Source organism: Cervus canadensis, chromosome 30 (assembly GCF_019320065.1).
Source record: "Cervus canadensis isolate Bull #8, Minnesota chromosome 30, ASM1932006v1, whole genome shotgun sequence".
Classification (NCBI taxonomy): Eukaryota; Metazoa; Chordata; class Mammalia; order Artiodactyla; family Cervidae; genus Cervus; species Cervus canadensis.
The window spans coordinates 17,977,936-17,998,977 of record NC_057415.1 but is presented as its reverse complement, the minus strand read 5'-3'; the positions used below and the strand labels follow the sequence as shown (position 1 = coordinate 17,998,977).

General features: G+C 43.3%; 1 protein-coding gene across 1 annotated transcript in view; it reads right to left on the bottom strand.

Moving 5' to 3' along the window:
• Positions 1-5,398: 5,398 nt before the first annotated feature.
• Positions 5,399-21,042, bottom strand: part of FAM120A (family with sequence similarity 120A) — a 122,381-nt gene continuing 106,737 nt past the window's right edge. Inside the window, exons 13-18 of the mRNA XM_043453807.1 lie at positions 18,879-19,088; positions 16,710-16,893; positions 15,987-16,124; positions 13,717-13,858; positions 13,318-13,414; positions 5,399-7,314 (exon numbers count right to left, since the gene is read on the bottom strand). Coding sequence (XP_043309742.1) covers positions 7,003-7,314; positions 13,318-13,414; positions 13,717-13,858; positions 15,987-16,124; positions 16,710-16,893; positions 18,879-19,088 — 1,083 coding nt within the window. The 3' untranslated portion in view covers positions 5,399-7,002. The remainder of the gene's footprint in view (positions 7,315-13,317; positions 13,415-13,716; positions 13,859-15,986; positions 16,125-16,709; positions 16,894-18,878; positions 19,089-21,042) is intronic.

Below are 21,042 nucleotides of genomic sequence, written 5' to 3'. Positions count from 1 at the left end.
TGAACCAGCATGGACAGGTCTCTGTTCTACTCATGGCTGAGTCTCCAAGCAGCCAGGGGACCAACAGATGGATAAAGAGTCCAGTGGGGAAAAAAAAAAAAAAGAGTCCAGTGGAGAGCCAGGAATCTCTCTAAGCAAGAAAGACCTAAGATCTTCAGCCTGAAATTAGCCTCTGCCTGCCTGAGAGGCAGGGCCATAGTTCTTGCTACCAGGCAGGTTCATTCCAAGTGGAACCATTTGCACTCAGCTCTGACTGGGCCATTTCTGGTCACTGTTCTGGGTGTCAAGAAAAAAGAAACACATGCATCCAGAGCTAAGTCACACCCAGCTAAGGGTCTGGCATGGTGGTGTTCCCCCCCCCATGATTTCAGAGACCCTTGGACAGAACACAGTTTGCAACTTACCAGGACAGCAGCATGCAGAGTATATCAAGCTTCCTGGGGCTTCCTTGCAAGGTACTACATTGAGTGACTTAGGACCACTGAAATGTGTTGTCTCAGGGTTCCAGAGGCCAGAAGTCTGGGATCAAGGTGCCAACAAGGCCATGCTGCCTCTGAAGACCCCAGGAAGTGTCTGTTCTAGGCTTCTCTCCAGCTTCTGGTAGTTTCTTGGCTTGTGGTAGCATTAGTCCAGTCTTCATATCATCATTTTCTTTGTGGGTGTCTGTTTCTGTCCAAATTTCCCCTTTTTATAGAGACAACAGATTTGTTGGGTTAGGGCCCAACCCACTCCAGGATGACATCATCCTAACCTAACTAATTACATTTACAACAACCCTATTTCCAAATAATGTCCCACTCTGAGGGACTGGGGTATAGGGCTCCAACATATGAAACTTGGGGGGACACAGTCCAGCTCATAGCACAAGGTAAATCATCTAATGCAGAGCTATTTTAGCCTTGTGTACGGGTCCACTGGTCACCTGTGGCCCAGGCTGTCCACAGCAGCCAACAGGACAAGGAGCATAGGCCAAGCATTCAATAGCCTAGGCCCACATGGGGAGAGCAAAGACAGGGCTCCAGGCAAAGTGGCCTCTGCAAGGGTCACTCTACCAAGTGGGGATTAAGGAGTAAATGACTAAATAAATTTAGTAATTCTCAGGAAATCTGACGGTAGAGTAAGTTGGACCTACATCAGGAAAGAACTGGCACCCAGTGTACCAACAGACTCTGAGGCCAAGTATGAGAGGGAGGGTGAGGAGGGAGGTGTCCGAAACTCCCTTTGTCCTTACAGGTGATTGTATGGATAAGGGTACAAATGGTGACTTATTTCTTAACATTCTTGCCTTGGCCTGGCATTTCAGAATCATAAAAGAGCCAGGACATTAGACATTCTTTTGACAATTAGAAAATGGTAAACTGAGGGCACGGTAAACCTAAGAAGGGATATATTACCCTTGCTAGCAATCAAAGCAATGCAGATGAAAACCAGAAACCCATCTTCTGCGTCATTCTAGCAAAGAGTCAAGGTCTGGCCAACACCAAGGACCAAGACAACCTGCCCTCACATCCCACCTTAGGCAGTCCTGTTGGTAAAATGCTAATCACCTGTAGGGTTTGCATGCCTCCCAGGCTGTAACCACCTGGAGACTGGTCACAACCTCCAAAGGGCCACCAGCATGCCCCAAACCCTCACCCTGCGGCGCTGCCCTTCCCCCTTACTCATGGACACACTACTTCCTTCCCTGGGCCCACGCCTGACCGCACACTCCACAGACATTATCCTTCTCATTCCTCATTCCAGAGGTCTGCCCTGCTATGCAACCATCACCCCATTTTATTTTCCTCATCTTCTCTGTCAGAGTTTTATCTGTACACATGTATACTTCCCCCAGCCCCCAGTTGTAAATGCTCTCAAAGGCAGGGCCCTTGCTGTCCTCTTTGAGTCTCCAGGCCTAGGGCAGTACCCAACACAGATCCTCCATCAATACTGGAGGATGCCAAAGTAAAGCCATGTCCAGCCACACTGGGCAAGCAGGTACCTCATGGAGCAGCCACCCATGGAACTGTGGGACTATGGCAGAATATGAAACTTTAGAGAGCCATAAAATTTTTCTAGGTAGGGAGAAAATGTGACAAAATACGTATAATGATTTTATCATTTTCTGTAAAAACAAAAAAATTATACATTGCATGGAAAAAAAGATAAAGGCTGAAAATTAACAGTATGGTAATTAACAATGTTAACAGTACTTTGGCCACCTGATGCAAAGAACTGACTCTGGCAAAGACCCTGAAGCTGGGAAAGATTAGAGGCAAAAGGAGAGGGGGTGGCAGAGGATGAAATGGTTAGATGGCATCACTGACTCATTGGACGTGAGTCTGAGCAAACTCAGGTAGACAGTGGAGGACAGAGGAGCCTGGAGTGCTGCAGTGCATGGGGTCGACTTAGCAACTGAAAAACAACAACAATAAACATATTACTTTTGAAACAAAAAAATCAGTAGAAGCTATTTTTTCAAAAAGAAAGGGGAAAGTAACCGTCAGCCCAGGAGAGTGTGGGGATTGTCCAGGGGTCAATGCCAGGGTCAGAATCCAGCTGCCTTGAGCCCCAGCTTGGCCACCCACAGCTGTTGGCTCTTTGCGAATCTCCAGATGCCACGCAGGCTGTCCCTTGTGACTCTTGATGTGGGACAATCGGCCAGCCCATCCCCAAGAAAGCATGGGGTCCTCAGTGGCCCTTTGCTTCCTGCGCCTGTCTCTCTCTCTTCTCCAGCACACAGGGTTCTTCTTCAGCGGGGAGGACCTGCTCCAGAGAGGAGAAACGCGGCGGGGGTGGTGGGGAAGGAAAGGTTGTAGTTGTCTTGGTGGGGAGCTCCCGCTGGCATCTGGGGGCAGAGGCCAGTGGCACTGAATACAGCCCTCCCCAAAGAGAACCTCGCCAGGCATTTGCAATGGACACTGGATTAAGTGCTCCGGGTACAAACTCAGGGGAGCCGTATAGCGAGTCCTCCCTGGAACTGTGTTTTCTGTAAAACGGAAGCCCTCCCTGCTCCCCAGTGTCTCACAAAACGAGGACTAGCAAGGACGGGGGACCGGGGGAGGGGGCGGAGGTGGGGCGTACAGTGGCCCTTGGTACGGTGGAACAGAGCACGATAGAACGCGGAGGAGCTCAAATCCAAGTTCCTGAGGAATGGTGAGGCCAGCACAACTGACCAAACAAGAGTCAGGGAGAAGTGTGGGTGTTTATTTCCTCCTGATCTCAGAGCCACAGTCTGAAGGAGCAGAGGGTTAACGGTACACCCGTCAGGACCAGGGCTTGCCTGGAACGGGTTAGCTCAGGACAGTGGCTGGTCAGCCCCGGGGACCGGGGACCAGGGACCACGGTCGGTCTCACAGAGGCGCAGAGCCCCTGGCTACAGGGAACGTGGTGCCGGCGCCCAGCCCCAGGACAGGCGGGATTTTCTGCGATCGATCGGGTTCCAGGAACGAACTTGAGTGCTGACCGTGTGGGGAACCCCGGCCCAACCCTCACGGTCCCCGAGGATCCGGTCGGCGCTCTGAGCGCGGATTTCAGTCCCAGTGCCCGCGGTGTAGGTACCGAACTGGCCTTCGCCGGCTTCTGGCGGTCGCCTCGGGCCTCGCCTAGGGAGCTGCAAAGGCTCGCACCGGAACGCGGGCCCTAAGCTCGGGAGGAGAGGTGCGCGCGCAGTCAGCACAGGACAACAACCCGCCGACCCTGCCAACGCCCCGCCCCGGCCCGCCCCACGCACGGCCCCGCCCCGCTGCACGCAAGGCCGGAAGCGCGCATCCCGGGTGCGTCTTCCTCCGTCTAGGAGGGAGGGCGGGGCCCTGAGGCGGCCCGCCCCTCTCCTCCCCGGGGTTCCGCGCGGTAGGTCCTGAGCGGGCGCCCGCAGTCCCTGTATCTTTGATACCGAGTCTTCTAACATCGCTCCTCCTCCCCACGGCTCCTACTCTCCCTTGCGGCTCCTCCCCTCCTGCCCACCCACTGGAGGCGGGGACGCAGCCCCACGTCCCCGCCAGGCCCGAAGAAACGATTCCGGAGGAGCCGGGCAGAGGGGACTGATAGACCACCGGGTGTCTGCAAGGTTCCTAGCGTAGGCTCAGACGGGCACAGACTCAGATCCCGTTTCCACCGCTCACTAGCAGGGTGGCCTCCAATAAGTTAAAAATAATCTTTGGTGGTGATAATGCCATACTGACAGCACTGTTGTGAACATTAAAGAATCTGAAAAACAAAACAAAAACCTTGAGTAGTGCTTCTAAAAAAGTATGTCATCATTTAAGGTGTTATTATAATCTGAGAGGTTTGCAATGAATGTTCACAAGGACCGATAATATGTATTAAATGCCTGCCATTCGATGCTAAGCACTCAGAACTCGATGATGTAAAAACATATGGAGAAATGAAAGAAGGGACAAATTTGCCACTCACAATTCCAAATGATTTTACTAGTTAACTCAAGCATGACTTCCCACTCAGGGCTGAAACACGGTGGCTCTTTCAAAGAGCACAGTACAGAAAGGAGTGCCTGCCTGCTCTGTCGCGTCCGACTCTTTGTGACCCCATGGACTGTAGCCCGCCGGGCTCCTCTGTCCATGAGACTCTCCAGGCAAGAATACTGGAATGGGTTGCCATGCCCTCCTCCAGGGGATCTTCCCCACCCAGGGATCGAACTCGCATTTCTTAGGTCTTCTGCATTGGCAGGCGAGTTCTTTACCACCAGGGCCACCAGGGAAACCCGTGGAAAGGAGATAGGGTTGGTCAGCTTTACAGTGAGGAGACCTGACAACACTAACTCAGTCAGTTGATTATTAAGGTCACCATCAACGGTAATAAGGAACGCTAATTTTACATAGCCTAACTCCGGTCCATTCATGAAAAAAAAATCAGACAAATAACAGTTAAGGTACATTTGGCAAAATATCTTGCTACTCCTCAAGGCTGTCACAAGGTCATCAAAAACAAAGTCTGAGACCCTGTCACAATGAAGAGCCTAAGGCGACATGACAGCTAAATGTAATGTGGTAGAACAAAAAATGTGCTAGATGTAAACAGCTAAATGTAATGTGCTAGAACAAAAAAGTGCACTAAGTAAAAACTAAACAAATACACTATGGATTTGGCTTTTTTAAAAGTGGTTTAATCAAGATCAAATGTATTTCTTCCTTGGGCTTTTTTTAAAAAAAATTAAATTTCTATTTCTAGGCCTGCTCTATCAAAGTGTCTTTTTTGTAATTATGACATTCAGACATCAGCATCAACATAACTTGCACTTCAACAACACATGTTCCTTTAGAGCAAGAAACGGAATTACTTGCAATGGGCAAAATACTTCTAAATTTTGGTTATTTGACTAGGCTCTTTATTAGTCGTTTCATTTGGCATTAAACCTCAGTAAAATGGACGTTCTTACAAAGAATTTAAAGCCACACCATTTTTATACTAAAAGAATAAAGATTTTTATTAAGCATTGTAAGTTGCATTCAATAGCCTTCAGATACACCACACCACAACCCATCTACAATCAGTCAAACCCAACAGCAGTTCATTCTTGCACAATCCATGAGTTAGGGCAAAACTCCCTTCAACTTACAGTAAGATCCTACTCAGGTCTTGCGGGCAGGGATTGGGGAATTACATCTCATTTCTGATCACTAATGTGTGATGAAGAGCATCAGGAGAATTATATGAAAACGAATAAGAAGTGATTCTGATTTCAAAGTACATTGTTTGGAAACATTAACAAAAACATCAAAATGATATAAGTATACCTGCTTCTACTAAATTCTTGATGGGAAAGTTCTCAAGAACAAGCAATTTGTTTCCTGCTACAGAAGGGGGGGTTGTTTTTTTTTTGTTTTTTCTTTTAAAGATCAAAGGGATTTTTTTTTGTTTTTCACAGAATTTCATATTTTGCTAATATGAAGGCATAAAACAGCAACAAAGAACAATAATGCATACAGCAGTGAATACACCAGGGTAATGTTGATATTTGAAACAGCTAGATAATTTGGGGGGTTTTAGAATAAATGCAACAGAGGTCAATAATCACAAAATTTTAAGGTTAGAGCAAGATCAGTCAATGACTAAACAGAGTTAACATCTTTTATAGGACTATTACTGATTATTAGCATTTTTGTTTTGCAAATGGGCACATACTGGTAAGAATGGAAGAAAGGACAATAACATGCATAATATTAACTACACACTTTAAAAATTATGAACCATGCAGAAGTTTAGCTCAAGTAAGTAGCACTAATGGTCTACATCCGATTCAAAACCACATAGTTCATTGATCACAGATGCATGGTATTAAGTCACGAAAAGTTTCAGAACACATTGTGTTGATTTTGAAAGGTCATTTGCATCTTCTATGATTTCAACTTTATCTCCATTTAACTTGCTTGTAAAGTATGTATGATGTACTGTATATTTAAAATCAGCAGAACGGCAATATTACTCTATAATTTTTTGTTTTGATAGTTGCACTTTTTTTCTTAACACAAAAGAACCACATCAACAGTGATGAATTTTAAGTAAGAAAGAAAAACTGTGGTTGTGCCTTATTTCTTTCATAATCATAAAATCAAAGCCTTAGACAAAGCTTTCTTGTGAACAGTAATGCAAAATCAAAGATAATGGCATACATATGGTGCCAAATGCTAAAAATGATATTTTAAGCTATATATACTTAAAGACTGCCAAAATTTGTTTTCTTTATAGTTCAAGAAACACAACTATAGGCTTTTGTCATTAACCAGTTTAAACTTTGTGTGTACTTCATTTTAAGTGTGGGAGTCAAATGCTCTTCATTTTCTTTCTCTCTTTTTGTTTTATTGTAGCATTTTGACTACAACTGGTTAAAACTAAAAATGTGTTGTTTAAATCTCTGATATCAAAGAGGGATCCGAATTTCCAAAGTCCTCATTTTTCTCTTACGGAAAGGAAAAAATGTACATAACTGTAGGCTCTCTTTCTCTCCAGATATTCCTAAATCCTTACCCTTCCAGCATCCTTCACCCTCTATAAAAAATAAGTTTACTCTTCTTTCTTTAAGACAGCTGCCTCCAGAGCATCAGCCCTGCGGCAAGCACTGTCTGTACTTAGTGCATTTAAGTGAGGATTCGTATTGCACGTCTTAGAGTCATTGTTCAAGGCACTTTCCGAGTGGCCGGGGGCCCTGGTGTCGCCCGCGCTCCCGTTCATCTGGGGAGCCGGCTTCTCCTCAGCCACCGCTCCATTTTCAGCCAGGGACCCGTCTGAAGACATGGCGGAGGATTTAGATTCCCCGGATCTCGACTTCAGTTCTTTGGCCACTTCTTCTGCTGAAGCAGCATAAGGAGGCTTGCCCTGTTAACAATGAAAGACAGCAAGCAATAAGGCAGTGTTTGATAAACAGCGGTAGAAAGGAGACACCAACTGAGGCCTGGTGACTCACTGCAGATTCAAGAATAGAATGCAGTGAATGTGTGGCTGTGTCCCTCACTGTACGTACTCTCTACCCTATGCATGTTATACACTATAATATACCCTATGCACTCTATTATATACTCTTTATATTCTCTATACAGCTGACCCTTGATCAACATGGATTTGAACTGCCCAAGTCCACCATTATATGGATTTTTTTCAATCAATACATACTACAGCACTAAATGAATCTGCGAATGTGGACTGTGGACTGAAGGCTGACTATAAAGTTATATGTGGATTTTTGACTGCATGTTGTCCAAGGTCAACTTCATAGCCCATATACACTCTATAATACATATACACTCTATAATACATACACAGTCTATATTATACACTCTGTATCTGCTCTATTCATTCTGTTATATACTCTGTCCACTCTGCAGTCCATATACAGAGTAGAACTGGAGGTACCTATCACCCTGGCTTTTAGAGACACCCTCCTGTACACCAGGGGTTATCATGTTTCCCATCGGGGCTCATTTTCACACAGTGTCTTCTCATTTTAGTTTTGAATCCTGCAGTTCAAAAATACTCATGTAAACTTTTCTAGAAGTCAATACTTCTGTCATTCTCTAGGAACCTTGAGGAAAGTAATTAATATAAAAATACAGGAGGGCCAAAAGGGAAGAAAGATAATACTGAAGATTTCAAGTACATGCTTTCAAATCTCAAAGCCCTCACTCTCTTAAGGAAAAGTCCACTTCCCAGACTAAACACATACTTGGTGCAGTAATGCCAGTGGTGATGAAGCAGTTCCCTCACAGATGCCTGCTACAGGAAATGCTTTGAGGGGCCTGCTTAATAGGGAACCTATGAAGGATGCAGGAAGACCAAGAAGGAAAGCCAGCCTGCAGCTGTTTGGAAACAGACACTCCCTCTCTCTACAGCAAATTCTTCCCATGAGCCCAGACCACTGCAAGGTTCGCCCACCACTATAAGCACCCTGAGCACGGGGCGGCACTGCCTCTTGTCCCACGGACGCAGCCTCTCAGAACTGCCCCATCAGGACGGCAAGAACAGAGACAGGAAGGCCAGCGACTCAGCAAACAAGGTGCCAGCTACCATCTGTCCTTCTCAAGGGGCAAGAATACTACTTTCACTTAAAAATGAGCAACAGGAAGTACCACGGTGAATTCACACATTATACCAATAAAAGATGGAACAGCATCCCCAAGGACAATGAAATATGTCAGGATGGCACACCAGTAAATGATTAAGACTTCTTCCTCTGATTTTAAAACAGGCTATGACAGGACAGGATGAAGAGGAACACATATTAAACCAGGAAAAGCCATCAAGTGAGGTGAAAACCTTAGGGAAGAATTAAAAATAAAAGAAAAAATAATTCCAGAAAAAACCACTAAACTAGAAGAAACACCACTAAATAAACATCATATAATACCTGAAGGCTAAAGAAGAACAATTTTAAAATCAGAGACAAAGGGAAATGCGGATCAAACTCACAATGAGATCCCATTTTACACCTACGAGGACAGATAAACTCCATAACAGAGAGTAGCAAGTGTTGCCATGAATGTATAGTATTGGAATCTTCATACATTGCAAACAGGAATGGAAAATGCAGTCACTTTGGAAATTTTGTGGCTCCTCAAATGCTTAAACATAGAGTTACCGTATGACCCAGAAATTCACTTTTACATATACACTCAAGAGAAATGAAAATGTGTCCACACAAAAACTTGCACATTAAGACTACAATTAACAGTGCTCTATTATATATTTAAAAGTTGCTAAGAGAGAATATCTTAAAAGATATATTCCCATCACAAGAAAACGGAATCTGTAATTATGTGCAGTGATGGATGTTAACTAGACTTACTCTGGTGATCATTTTGTAAATACAAGTATCAAATCATTATGATGTATAAATTAAACTGATATAATATTGTCAACTATATCTCATTAAAACTTGGGGGGAAGAAAACAAAACCTGTATATATGTGTTCACAGCAACATTATTCATGATAGCAAAAAAGTGGAAATAATCTAAACATTCATCAACTGATGAACAAGTAAACAAAATGTAGTATTATCTAGACAGTGGGGCATCACTCAGCAATAATAGAGAATGAAGCCCCAGTTTGGGGTACAACAGGTGCATTTACATGGTATGTACAGAGGGCAAGTCCAGACAGAAAGCAGATCATCAGAGTCTGAGGGTAGGGTGTGACTGCTCATGAGTGAAGGGTTTCTTTCGGGGTGATAAGTGTTCTGGAATTAGGGGTGATTGCTCTATGACCTTGAGAATACACTGAATTGTACACTTTAAACAGGTGAACTGCATAGCATATGAGTCACATCTTGAGACAAAAAGGAATCCAGAGTATGCCAAACACTGAAGACAGAGCACCAGAGATGAAAAGAAACCAAAGCAAAAGAACTGAAATGAAAAAGAAGTAATTCAACAAAATTTTCTGACATAAAATTTGAAATTGCGCTTGGAAAGAAAGTATTGCATACTGAGTGCAATGACCCAAGAAAGACCAGCAGCAGGGCATGTCACTAAACTTGAGCAAAAAAATGAAAACAAGGGTTGTGAGGGGAAGGGGGGCAGAAAACAACTTAGGCATTTAGGTCAAAACTTCAAAGGGAAAGATAATTCAATTATTATTAGTCTTTATTAGTCATAAAGCAAAGCTTTATGACAGAAGGAAATCATATAACATGTGTAAAAGTCTCTTGAGAAGATGTGAACCAATATTTCTAATTATTGAGAAAATAAACTACTTCCAAATTAAATACTGTTATCCTAAGTCCTCCCTAGGAACTCACTAAAGAAAAGAGCCTCAGAGGGACAAAATGGACCAGCAGCCTTAAGGCGTATGGGACACAGGACATAGTTATCTACAGACCCTGGACAAATGTAGCTGAAAGAATAATGTACCTTGGACAATGCAGACAGTAGTAGCATAGCTACTTTTTAAAATGTGAGAATGGTGGGGGGAAATGGGGGAAGCATATACCAACACTTTGTTTCCTGTGATTGTGCTGGTGATGGAAGTATTAGCTATTCCTAACAGACTGTGTAGGAGAAGGCAATGGCACCCCACTCCAGTACTCTTGCCTGGAAAACCCCATGGATGGAGGAACCTGGTGGGCTGCAGTCCATGGGGTCGCACAGGGTTGGACACTACTGAAGTGACTTAGCAGCAGCAGCAACAGACTGTGTATGCAACGTGGGATGAAATAAATGATGAGTTATGGGATGTTCTAATTTAATCATTCTCTGGGTTCTTAGGAACCAAGATTCTCAGGAGGGAAGAAAGGACATACTGACATAAATAGTAAACTTTAAGTCAAATTCCTGAAATTCTGAATTTGAATTAGAAGTCAATTTAATTGGGGTGGGAGGGGGAACAGCAGATTACATGTATATATGTTTGCATGTGCATTATACATGAGCGTGTATGGGTACACCTTTTCCCTCTAGGTCTGTTCATAGGAAAAGCCCAGAAATGGTGACTTGGTCTAGAAGAAAGAACATACAGATGTAACAGAGATGAGACTAAATAAAAGCCTCACAGTCTTCAGTTTAAACTGGAAACATCAGTGTGAATTCAACAGAATCCTACCTTTAAAAAACATAATAAAAAGCATATCATTTGTGTGTGTGTTTATATACATAAAGAAATAGGACTGTGTGTGTCTATGTACACAGAACACTAGGAACAGCGACTGACACTATGGCAGCTTATGTCCATCAGGGAGTGCTCTTACTGTGGTCTTGAAATGCTGTTTCTCACTGAAGAAACCAAGAAACAAAGAGAAATGACTGTCACTGGTTTGCTGGGCTGGGTGATACACCAGATAGGAAGCTACTGAAGACTAGAGGTCACAGCAAAGGGTCCCAGTGGCCAAGGACAGGTGAGTTGAGCTACAGAACCATGTGTTGATATATAGCTTTCCCAAAGGGCTGTAACCCTGAGGCACCAAATAGAAAGCGATGGGAAGCATCTCTTTATAAAAATATCCCAATAAAGAAAAACAAATGATGGAACGAGAGTATCTTCATTTTGCAATCTGCAATATATGAATAGACCAAGAAGTTCTGACACATAAAAAAAGATAAGCAGACAGGAAAGCACATGACTCCACTGCAGTCTTGCCACAGGGACAAACCAAAGTACAATGAAGCATCCAGATCCAGCTACTAGTGGGCAAGAAAGGTCAGAGTCACACAAGGAACAGCACCGTGAGTGTGCACTCAGCAAAAGCCAGGATTCTGAAGGTGAAATAGCCTGAATTGTCCTTCAGTTGATAAATGAAGGAAAAAGGGAGGGAGGGAAACCTCTTGATTCAGAGAGACTTAGAAGACATAGCAAACTAAAGAAAACAAATACAATTCAACAAGTGTCTGCTGCTGCTGCTGCTAAGTCACTTCAGGCATGTCTGACTCTGTGCGACCCCATAGATGGCAGCCCACCAGGCTCCCTCGTCCCTAGGATTCTCCAGGCAATAACACTGGAGTGGGTCAACAAGTGCTTAGGAAGGCACATATGAGTGATAAAAAACCAGAAAGTGACAAGGGAGAAATTAGTAAGTGCAAAACTCCAGCGTTGTGGTTATGTTGTGCAGAAGGAGGCCGGAGGTTAGTGTTGTGATTGGGCCTGTGAGGCTCTTGGAAAGAGCTGGGAAAATGTTATTCATCACATGGGTGATGGCTACATGGCTATTTGCCTTATATCTCATTAAACTACATTTTGATATACATGTGTGTGGTTTTTTTGGTATCTAGGTTTTATAATGAAAATAAAAGTGCTTAAGCAATACGAGGATACATATTTCCCACTACTAGCTCAGGAAAGGCCCTTGTACCCACCAAGGATGACTGTAATGAAAAACCAGAGGCATTTTACAGGACAAGCTTCAGGCTGGAGAAGAAAGAAAGTTCTCCTCCTTCTCATAAACCTGCCGAGAGACTGGGAGTACCTCTGGCTCAAAAGAGCATTTTGATGAAGGCTGAGGACGGTCAGGGTGGGACTACAGGGGAGCCGGAATGAGCTGAGGACCTCCCCCTTGCTGGATGCTGCACGGCAAACAGGGGTTGCCTGGACCTGTTTTCAGGCAAGAGACTGTTTCTGTACTTGACTCATTTGATGTATTTCATCAAAACAGAAGCTATCAAGATGCTAAGATCACCTGCCCAAGGCAGAAGTTTTATTTTCTCTTGGCCAAGTATTTCCAAATTAGGATTATTAATTAATAAATGAGTCACACAAGTGTACTCCTCTTAATGTTTACAAGGATGCTATGAGAAAAAATTGTGCACTTTGATTAAAGCCATAATTCAATAAGAGACAACGTGATACAGTGTTAGGGTTGATTGGTCTTTTAAAAACATCATTCTCAAGGGGAAAGTCATCAGAATCCAGGTGCTAAAATGGAGTATCCAAAGAGGAAGAAAGTTCTAGCTCTTTCATGAAGACAGACATGTGACTTTATTTTCTCATGAGCTGATCCTTTCATGGAAGAACTAGTCAAGATGGTGCAGGAGGAAAAGAAGATGCACTGTTCTAGCACTTACAAAGTCACAACTTCTTTTTAAATCCTAGATGTGACTTACCTAAATAATGGTTTATAATATAGATAGCATTAACAGCTTCTGGATTATTCTCAGCTAAATTCCCAGGTACAGCACGCAAACATGAGCTCACACTCTTTACCCCGAACGATGCTGAAGCGGCCTGGGTTTGAGGGAAGGTACATTTGAAAGCCACCATGTGCCACTACTGGGCTAGAAGCTCAGCAGCTACAGAAACCTTCTGACGCCCCTCCTCCCTGATCAGGGGCACCGAGACACTGCCGGGGAGAGCAGGCGCCCAGAAGTGAGCTGGCACCAGCACTAGGCTGTGTTATTACCTGAATCGCACCCTGGTTTTTATAGCCTCTGCCATAGTACCTTCCACCTCTTCCAAATGTTCGGATCACTGGAGTGGAAATAACTCCTCTTGGACGCCTAAACACATCAAAGAGGACAAAAGCAAACAGACTTGTATCTGTTCAAGATAACATTTAAAATCATATCAAATGGATTTAAAGGTGTCTAATCTATGCTATAGGAAGCACAGACTTTAATTTCTGGATAATTATTTAACAATGGTGTAAATAATTACATAATGTTGTATATAATGGAATCCTACATAACCACTAAGAATATATTTAATGACATAAAGATGTTACTAGTAAGCTTATAATTAAAGTAACAAGTAAGAGGTTGGTTTTATTTATACAAATACATTTTCATTGTTCAGAACTCACCCTCTTGCTGGTCCTCCAACAGAAACTACCTGCAGGGGGAAAGGCCCACGGCCTCCTCGGCCCCGTCTGCTCCCAGCCCAGTGGCCAACCACGGTGCCAGCTATTTCTAGCTTCCCTCCCTGAGAAGGTATAGGTTGGATTCCTGCACAAAAGTAGATGAAAAACTCTTGACAATCACAGAAATAGCAAAGAGAAACAAGCAAGCATTTCCTTTCAAATGTGGTTTCTATTTCATATGAAGCCCTTTCTCTTCCTTTGTAAAAACTTCTTGTTTATTATGTGAACTATCTTTGCACACAGTTTGATTTTAATTTGTCATTAAAAATATATCTGAAAGTAAGACAACTGTGTTGGCTATTGGAAGAAATCACAACTGAAATTAAGTTATGACTTAAAAATGAGTACAGCTGTTAGGTAGAAACAGATCCAGTAAAGTACTGGATATATATGGCACACCTTCTACATTATCAAGATAGAAATCTGCAAATTCAAATGTTTTTCTCTTTGGGTAATTACTTAGACTTTACTACCTTAACCAAACATTACGGAAATTCATCAGTAAAGCTAGCCTGTTAAGTTTTATTGTGTTATTAAATGATAATTTCCTTAGGCAGGGTTACAAATATTCTTTGTATTCACTAACTTCTATTAATTACTGGTAGCTTGAATATTCCAAAGTTTTCTAACTTACCTAAGAAAATGCTTAGACAATTAACTGATAACCAAAATTTCTGACAAAAACAAAACAAAACAGAACCTCAAGCATCTTCTTTTCTGGGAGATGGAAAGGATTATAATAAATTCTCCATCATCCTGGTGTTAGCCATGACCATTAACAGCCAGGTAGCGCTGTCCAACAAAACCTACAAATAAGTCTTACATTTTCTAGTAGCCACATTAAAAAAGTGGCTACACATGAAGTAAATATTAATAACATATATTTTATTTAACCCAATATACCCAAAATAACATGTAATCAAGATAAAAAACTACTACTGAGATATTTTGCATTCTTTCTTTCTATGTTAAGTCTGTAAAATTAGATGTGCGCTTAGGACACAGCTCAGTTTGGATAAGCCACAGTTCAAGTGCTCGAAAGCCACATGTGGCCAGCGGCTACTATATTGGACAGTGGAGGTCTGAATTCCAGACACAAATTGGTAGAAGTTAGGAAGCACGTTCCTATTGTCATTTCAGACTAAATCACTTCTGATAGAGCAATGTTCAGAGTCAGGACTCCTCCCCACCCCCGCAACAGTATTTTATCACAACTGCAGGCCAGCATGAGTTTCCAGGCAAGGGTTGCAAAAAGCTGAAGCTGATTGTAAAGCAGAGAACACACGTTACTGTGCATTGTGTGATGCGCAGGAACAGGAGGGAAGCACCCTGGAGAGCCAGGAGAACTAAGGGGAGGCAGGAGAGGGCATGCAAGTCCAGTGGAAGAAAAGTGGCTTCTACAGCTACAGAGAGAGGGCAGCATTCATCCATAAGAGTGTTACTGTTACAAAAGATGTCTCTAGTAGCTTCGGTAAGAACCCAAGTAACTCAACTGGAAAAATATTTCTGATCAAGAAAGGCTTGCCTATCCTAAAAGTTCTTCAAAACTGTATTTGAGTAATCCTGTAACACAGACTTGACAGGTTTAGATTTGCAGTCCCAAAATGTGGCATTTATGACAAAGTTACAAGTCATGGGCTTCAAAGTACAGCAAAATCACAAGATAATATTTCAAAACTCAATGTTAAGACTTTTTCTCACCCTCACAAGCCTAACATGAATGAGAAGAGAAGCAATGGAAATTTAAACCAGACTATTTTATTAGGTTTTTCTTTACTAATGTTTCTCTGAAACAAACTATGAAAAACTCTTTTATGCCAAAAACTGTACAGTGCCCTCAGACTCTTCTATACAAGCATAATCCTCTTTACTGAGAGAGGGCTGTTAAAGAACACAAAAGAAAAAAAACATCCCTGGGAATGAATGGGCAACCTGTTCTATCACAAGAGGCAATGACTAGGAGGCAGGTGCACAGAAGGGCTGTGTGTGGACACACTGGTCCCGCTGGAAGACAGAGATGGGTCAGAGCAAAGCTGCCGCAGAGACCTGGGGGCAGGCAGAGGCTGGCAGATGAGCAGCGGCAAATACCAGAGTGGGGGCCTATCAGAAAGGACTTAGTGCTGGAGTCAGGACAGACAAGGAGGAAGAAGAGCCAGAAGGAGCGGGAAGCTGCTGGTGGACAAAAGCTCTAGGAGGAGGTGTGGCATAATTACCGCCCTGTGACTTGCTAGTCCTGCTGCTGTCACTGCCTGAGAAGGCTCCACAGTGTCCTGTTGCTGTCGCCACTCGGAAGGCACGGTAAGCGCCTGTCGCTACAGTTTCCCCATAGGGGCCTCCAAAGCCACAGACTCCTGTGGGACCCGGGTGGAGAGAGATGGGAGAAGCCATGAGGAACTGGGCTTAGGGAAAGCCACCCGTGGGCTTTCAGGCAGAGAGACCCCCATGTCCTTCAGTTGTTCTTACACCATCAGCTGCCAGGGAAGAGCCTCCTGACCCTTCTTCTCACCAGCAACACAGAAATGTCACCTTGCCTGCTCTTGGAGGAGCCTCTGGAGACCAAACACTATTGCTATGGGCTCTGCCACAGGCTTGGGAGGCAGCCTTAGTGGAGGAGAGTTCCGCTGACCCCACAACATGAGAAAATCTTAAACCACAAATGTCAGCAGAGTTTTTGGCTACACTGACCAATTTTAAAATCGTATCTCTGCAATAGCTTCTATAGCTCCCACTCCCTTTCCCATTCGTAATCTCTTCCAGGATCAAGTTTGTCCCTTTCTAATGTGAAGAGCTGTTGCTGCAAACTTCATAACTAAGGCTGAGAATTATTTACAAGGTCTCAACACAGCAGGATACAGCTCACTGAGAAGGCCTGCATGTTGTGTGTGTCTGTCTCCCCACACTAGGAAGTCTCTACCTACTGTGGTGGACACACTCACCTGCAAAGCCCCGCCCTCGGCCCTGGGCCGGGGGGACGGGCCCGAAGTGCCGTGGGTACACAGAGGTGGGGTAGAAAGGCAGCGCCGCTGGCGGTGGGAAGGGGAGTGGGTGGCTCTGCCGGGAGAAGTTCAGCCCTTCCAGGATGCTCTGTCGCATCTTTTCTACCTTGGCAGCTTGCTCGGCCTGGAAGTCAAGGACTGGCATGTGAAAACTTCATTCACAAATTCAATTCAATTGAATTGGAATGAACAGGAAAGAAATAAGACATGCTGACCACTATGCTACACCTACACGTGTGTTAACCGCTTAGTCATGTCCTACTCTTTGTGACATCATGGGCTGTAGCCCGCTAGGCTCCTCTGTCCGTGCTTATTTACCCATAAATAACACAACCACAATCTGCTCAGTGACACTTTTTACAGAATGCAATGTTGTTGCTGTGGTTGTAGTATAGTCCTAAGTCCTGTCTGACACATGGACTGTGGCCCACCACGCTCCTCTGTGCATGGGATTTTCCAGGCAAGAGTAACTGGAGTGGCTTGCCATTTCCTTCTCCAGAGGATCTTCCTGACCCAGAGATCGAACCTGTATCTCCCACGTCTCCTGCATTGTCAGGCGGATTCTTTACCACTGAGCCACCAGGGAAGGCCACAGAATGCAAACCTGACCACAAAAAAAAAATGCCAAAAAAAAAAAAAAAAGATACTTCATTTCATAATCTTAATCTTATAAAACAAGAACCATTTACAATAAAATTTATTAACTGAAAATAAATTTGGTTCTCAAAATCAATGACCAAGTCCAGACAGGTCATGCTTACAGCCTTCCTTCCACTCATGCACCAGGGAGTAGATGATGCCTAGTTCACATCTTTAAAATTTACTTTCCTATCAATTTAATTTTAGGTCAAACATGCACTTTACAGAAAAGGAACTGAGGCAAAGAGTAGCAGATGCTTCTTAAGGGATGCACGGAGCTCTTTAATAGAGAAAGGGACAATAGACCAATTGACCTGTCCATGGGGCTACCAGTGAGGTAGCCTGCACAAATGTGAACAATACAACTTGTGTATGTCAAATTATAATGTGAAAAAACAGAGTGTCTTTTGTTAATAAATACATAAATATGTATGTGCTAAGTCGCTATACCAGCAACCAATCTTTAATCAGAGAACCTGAAAATCTGCTTACTCTGTAAATTTTTCTTTAAACTGAGCTTAATTTAAGCGGCATGTGGAAGAATACATGTTTTGTAGTCTAAGGTTAAAAAGCAAAAAGCTTGCAGCATATGTGAGCTTCTTTTATACAAAGGGACAAGATAACCTGATGACCTACTTCACTTTATTTTTAAATTAGAACTTTAAAAAGTACACTCAATCCTAACTATTCTTGAGTTCCACATCTGCAAACTCAGCCACTTGCTAAAATCTATTTATAAACTCAAAATCAATACTCCTAGCATTTTCATAGTCATCTGAAGACATTCACTGAGTGGAATAATGCTTGAGTGGCCACCTGAGGTTAAAGAAAGCACAGCACTGCCTTCACGTTCCAGCTTTTCTCCTGCAAACATGTGTCCTGCCACTGTCTCCTTAGTGCCCCACGTTCTGTGTTTTTGTGAATGATTTTGCTGTTAGAATAGCACAGTGCTGGGTATTGGCTAATGTTCCCAAGTGCCAGGCTGTGGTGTGCCGTACAGAGAAAATGCGTGTGTTAGTTAAATGAGCTTTGTTGAAGCTAAGTTATAACGCTGCCAGTCATAAGTTCAATGTGAGTGAGTTAACAATATATATGCATCAAGGTTATTGTTTTATTGACTGATTGATGAAGATGATGCAACGGAAGGCTTGCAGGACCCTAACCCTGTATTTCCCCTAAGTGCAAAGATTCAGTATTTGCTAATTCAGTGTTCAAGGCGAAGTCATACAGTACAATTACTGTGAATAATGAGAACCAAGTGTATGTCCTGGGCTCAGCTCATGTGGGCACTGAACTGACATTTAGTTACACGCTGGGCTGGGCTCAATCTAAATTAAATTCTTGTTGCATGGGCTCATTACAAATTCAGTAGGAAAGACAAGAGATTAGCTAGTGAGCATTATTTCATTCTGGTTAGAAGTGGCCACCCCCTCCTCCCTGCCCCACCCAGCCTGCTTTCCTGCAACTGACCTGACCATCACAGAGGTCGATGAGTGGGGTCTTTTCCCGGCTTGCTTTGAGGAGTTTGGACTGGAAGAGCTTCCCATCAAAATACATCCAAGGACAGCAGTGTTCCCAGGGTACTGGCTGGCCACATGCGTCGTTTGCAAACAGGGCCATGTCCACGCCACTCATGAAGAGAGCTGACAGCTGAATGCCTCGGGGGTCGAGGTTCTCAATCTTTAAATGGAAAAGAATTATTTCTATGGAGTAAGAGTACTACAGCATCCAACTCTTGCAATGTCTGACTATAACTCTCCATGGGTCATAAGGACACCCCTCAACCAAATGCCCCCTAAGAAGCCCTATCACTATCTTACAGTGACTTAACACTGACCTATCTGAACAGAAAGACTTTTTATGTTATTTAACAAATTTAAGTTTAAGAAGCTGTTTTATAAACATACTGAAATATTTCAATTTGGAATTTGTAAAGAGCTATACAAGTGTAAAGCAATACTGTATTTAAGGTGGACACATGACAACGTAACACATCATTCATGGTCTCCTTAGCAGTTAAGAAGCCCACAATTCATTTATGAAATAAAATTTTATACTGTAGATTCTAAACACTGGTACTATATTAACAGAAATGTGGTAAAAAGGAATATTGTATTAAGATTCTACATTTTTAAAGTAGTTATCTTAAAAAAATTATTTGGAAAGAAATTACTTGGTGTAATTTCATTCTAACGCTTACATTTTATGTCTACATTATTTTATATGTTAATGTTTTAGATAGCAACTTATTAATGAGACTGTCAAAATGTTTTAGGAGAAATGGATAGCTTATAAATGAAAGAACACAACAGCAAAAACACTGTATCTGAACCATGCAGACTATCAGAATCTAGAGACTTGCATTTCTGGGTTCTTTTCCCTCAAGTCATTGATGCTATGAGCCTTCCTGAAGTACACACAGCCCTTTCTTCTAGCAGCTAATGCACAAGATAATGCACAAGACAAATACAGTCAACTCTTGATTATCTGTGAAGGACCTAGTTTGTGGATTATCCAGGACTGAGTTTTAACTGTCCTGGTTTCTGTCTTCCCACCATGCATGCTTATTTTCTAAGGTGGTGGTATCTTGAGAATGCAGTCTTTATGAGTACCAAACTAAGCAATGCCTAATTGTGGCAGGTAAACTAGCTTTTCATTAAAGAGAAAAAAGATGACTCCAGTGACAAATACTAATGAATTTATGATTATCTGACGTTTCGTGCTGTCAGTGTCAACATTCCCCATTATCAGCTAACACCATATTTTTCAACTTAAAAAAAAAAAAAAAAAACACAAAAAAACAAAACTTGAAGTCAATGCAGTGAAGAACTTCCTGAATCTGGAGAAGTCTGTCCACCCCTCCCAGCCCACACCTGCTGGCTTCTGCTTCTCCAGTGTAGTGCTGGAAAGAGTAACTAATAAGCATATTCAGTTGAGGGCAGGTGGGTTCGGGATGATAGATGAATTTTTATATTTATGAGCAGAAAGCGGGGCGGGCGCAAAATGGAAAAAAAAAAAAAAGTCACCTAACTTACTTAGATCCCCACTGACTCTGCCTCTCTCTGCACCGCAGAAAGGAAGTGGAAATTCCTTTCTTCTGAGTCTCGAGGCAGAAAGAGAGAGTTTCTCCTTCCTAAACACTGACGCTGTAGGAAAGTGTCACAGCAGTGATGCCAGCCTGAGCTTGGAGGCTGCCCGCGCAGCACCCATCCTGGCCTCTCCGCAGGGACGGTGGCAGCGAGGCCTCTAGCCACTCTCTTGTTGCCAGTGCACAGTCTTCGAGGCCAGGGGAGGGCGGGCCTGGTCAAGGCTGGGGTGGGGGGGGGGGGGGGGCAACGATGGTGCTGATGCTGCTCTGAAGAAAACACAGTGCCAGCAGCGTCCTTCTGGGGAAATTCGACCCTACTGTCATTTCTTAGTGGCTGGCGGTGCTGATCAGACCCACCCTCAGGCCTTACTTAACTAACAGGGCTCAAAACCACTCTGGCAGATGGCCATCTGAGTGCTGAGGCTAAGAAATAAGAGCTGAAACACAGAAGCACCGGAGTTAAAACAAGTAACTTCCCAGTGAGCTGATGGGAGGGATGGCTACGTCTACCTTACCCACACACATGTATTTATTTTAAATGACCTT